Below are 3,238 nucleotides of genomic sequence, written 5' to 3'. Positions count from 1 at the left end.
GTAAATCACTGCATGGTCAGCTACGAGGTGAGGTGAGGTGAAATGGGGTTTAACGTCGCGTCCAAGATTATTGCACTTATATATGCTAGCATTCTATAATCGTGTGTTCGAATTGATATTCTCTGTGATTATGTTCCTTGGTTTGACATAACCATACCAGGGATCAGAGGTGTCACCAAAGTTGTACATGTCTAAGTCCTGTATCATTTTCACGCTTTCTTCCGCATTATGCTGATATATAAGTCATGATACGAGGGCTGATAAGAAAATCCTAAGCCTGACCAGCTTTCAGCTATGGACCATAACGACGTGAACTAGTCCGTGTGGTACATTGCTTGAGTAGTTCATTGGAAGTGTATTTGGTCTGCTGCGACCGATCGTATATAAGTGGCAACGAGTTGAATGTAAGAAGCGTCCAAATGGACACAGAAATGGAAAGAACGAGCAGTCATCACATTTTTTACTTTAGAGTAAAGTACTCAAAAAAGCATGTCAAAAGTGTATGGGGATGAGTGCCCTAGCTATTGTACTGTTAAATGTGGGGCTTCTATGTTTAAGGCTGGGAGAACAAGATTTGATGATGACCCTAGGTACGTCCTTCAACTTCCTTCAATGGAGATTTTAATCAAGGAGATAGAAAAAAAACTTATAATGTCAGATACGAGGGGATATCAAAAGGTTTTGAGCCTCACACAGTATTCCTGATCGAATGGTACAATGCGCTACACCTGATGTACATGAATGTCTTAGCTACTGATGCTATGTAGAAACATATTGCTGGCTGCAATTATTTTGTCACAACACTTCGTAAAAGAGACCAAGCCCTAGTGAATTGGCAAAATGGACAAATCTGAGTACAGAGCGGTGATAAAGTTCCTTGTCCTAGAGGGTCAATCTGCCAAACAGGTTGAAGAGCGATTGACTGCAGTTTATAGAACGTCTTCTCCATCGTCTGCAACTATCAAACGGTGGGTGAAGGAATTTCAGCGTGGCAGAGAGAGCTTAGAAGATGATGCCCGGTCCGGACGGCCAACAACCAGAACCAGCCCTGAAAACATTGACACTGTACACAAACTAGTGATGGAAAACCGCCGTATTACTCTCCATGAGCTAGAAGAAACAACAGGCCTATCATATGGATCCATACATAATATAATTCATGGCAAACTCCACATGTCCAAAGTGTGTGCCAGATGGGTCCCGAGAATGCTTACAGATGGCATGAAGCTATCAAGGGTCACCATCAGTGGAGCCTCGGTACAACGACAACCCAGATGATTTTCATTTTAGGATTGTAACCAGTGATGAAACCTGGGTTTATCATTATGATTCGGAGAGCAAACAGGAGTCGATGGAATGGAAACACGCCACTTCTCCAAAGACAAAGAAGTTCAAAGCCACCAGATCCACCAAGAAGGTTATAATGACCATCTTCTGGGACAGCAAAGGAGTGATTCACATCGACTACCTGCCCCATGGCACCACAATGAATGGGGAGTATTAAGCCAAGTTATTGAAGCAGGTGCGCCAATCCATCAAGGTGAAACGCCTCGGAAAAATCTGTCGTGGGATTCTGCTTCACCAGGACAACGCACCAGTCCACACGAGCCGTGTTGCGATGACAGCTGTGCAAGAATGTTGCTACGAACTCCTCCCTCACCCACCCTATTCTCCAGACCTAGCCCCCAGTGACTTCCACCTCTTTCCCAGGCTGAAAAAAAACCTCCGGGGCCGGAGATTTGAAGATGACGATGAGCTAACTGCTGCTGTGGAGGGTTGGTTAGGGGACCAGAATGTTGACTTCTACCGATCGGGCATCAGTGACTGGCAAACTAGGTGGAACAAGTGTGTGGAGTTGGGAGGGGACTATGTTGAAAAATATAGTAGTAACAATCCAATTCTTTTACTTTTTCTGTGTGAGGCTCAAAACTTGTTGATATCCCCTCGTAGACGTATTACCATTGCTGAACTTTAAGAAGACACAGATCTAAGCCATGGATCCATTGAAACTATCATTCATGAACATTTACATATGAATAAGATATCTGTTCGGTGGTTGCAAGAGTTTCTAAATTCTGATGTTAAGGAAAAAAGAACTGACATTGCCAGAAAAATAATTGAGTGAGTATGTGAGTGAGTTGGGTTTAACGTCGCTTTTAACATATTCCAGTTATATCGCGGCGTGTCAACTTAATGTGGGAGGAAAGCCCGAAGTTATGCAGGTCTCAGACGTTTACTACTTCGGTGAAACCCACGAGCACGGGTATGGTGCTGACAAACCTAGAAACATAATGGGGCGAACCGGGATTCGAACCCATAACCATAGGTTTCTGGCGCGCCCAAGGGACGCAACTCTGCACAGCGAATCGCATCCTTAGATGTAGACGACCGGCGTGGCGTCAGAAAACGTGTTCTTGACTGGAATAATTGAAAGGCTACCCTATCGACATGAGAAGTGTAATGAAAAGCAGTGACATTTCACAATTGTTGGTTTTGTTTGTCAGACTTTACAACTTTTTTACCAGCCCTCGTATAACGGAAATGATATTCAAGGCGGTACTAAATCAAAGTCATTCTCACTCAGCCACTAAAAGACGTTGATGAATTCCCAAATTAATGATGTTCATATGGCAGCGTTAAACAAAACTAAAGGATTGTGATGGGGTTTGTAGTGATACTAAGGGAGCTGTGTGGTAGCCTTGTGGTTAGAGCGTTAGCTCGTCACGCCTCAGGTCCGGGTTCGATTTCCCACATTGGTATAATGCGCGAAGCCCATTTCTGGTGACCCCCGCCAGGATATTGCTGAAATATTGCTAAAAGCGGCTTAAAATCATACTCATTCCTTGAACTACTGAATGCAGGTCCCGAATTCCGGAAACAGTTGTCAACGCCAATGTTGTAACATAGTATGTGACACCGGTAGGGCAGTAAATGCTTCATACTTTTCTGGTGTCATCACTGATTTTTCGTAATCCGTTCAGATAATTTTCACCACTATTTTGCCTTTTAATCCCAATGGATTTTGTTTCGGATAATCGAGTGTGGTTTTTCTCTTGCGTTGACGTTTTATTTTTTATATATGATGTGACGGTGACATGTGGTCTTGTACACAGCGCACAGGTCACAGGTGACATATGGCCTATCAGAAGTTTTGGTTGTTTCTACCCAGTGAACTGAGAATGCAATTTGAAAGCACACTGATCCGTTAATGTGCTAATAATGTCATACCCATCTGTGA

General features: G+C 43.5%; 1 protein-coding gene across 1 annotated transcript; it reads left to right on the top strand.

Moving 5' to 3' along the window:
• The first annotated feature begins 840 nt into the window (after positions 1 to 840).
• On the top strand, positions 841 to 1,278 carry LOC125371982 (protein GVQW3-like). The gene has a single exon (XM_048380744.1). It carries the CDS (start codon positions 841 to 843, stop codon positions 1,276 to 1,278), a length of 438 nt encoding a protein of 145 aa, XP_048236701.1.
• Positions 1,279 to 3,238: the final 1,960 nt, after the last annotated feature.

This window comes from Haliotis rufescens, unplaced genomic scaffold (assembly GCF_023055435.1).
Source record: "Haliotis rufescens isolate VD_foot unplaced genomic scaffold, xgHalRufe1.0.p SCAF_1, whole genome shotgun sequence".
Classification (NCBI taxonomy): Eukaryota; Metazoa; Mollusca; class Gastropoda; order Lepetellida; family Haliotidae; genus Haliotis; species Haliotis rufescens.
Note: the sequence above shows the minus strand (reverse complement) of the source record. Positions and strands in the feature narration are given on the sequence as shown.

Excerpts from the sequence above, each read along its gene's own strand:
- LOC125371982 (XM_048380744.1), top strand. The coding sequence starts at position 841 with ATGGACAAATCTGAGTACAGAGCGGTGATAAAGTTCCTTGTCCTAGAG.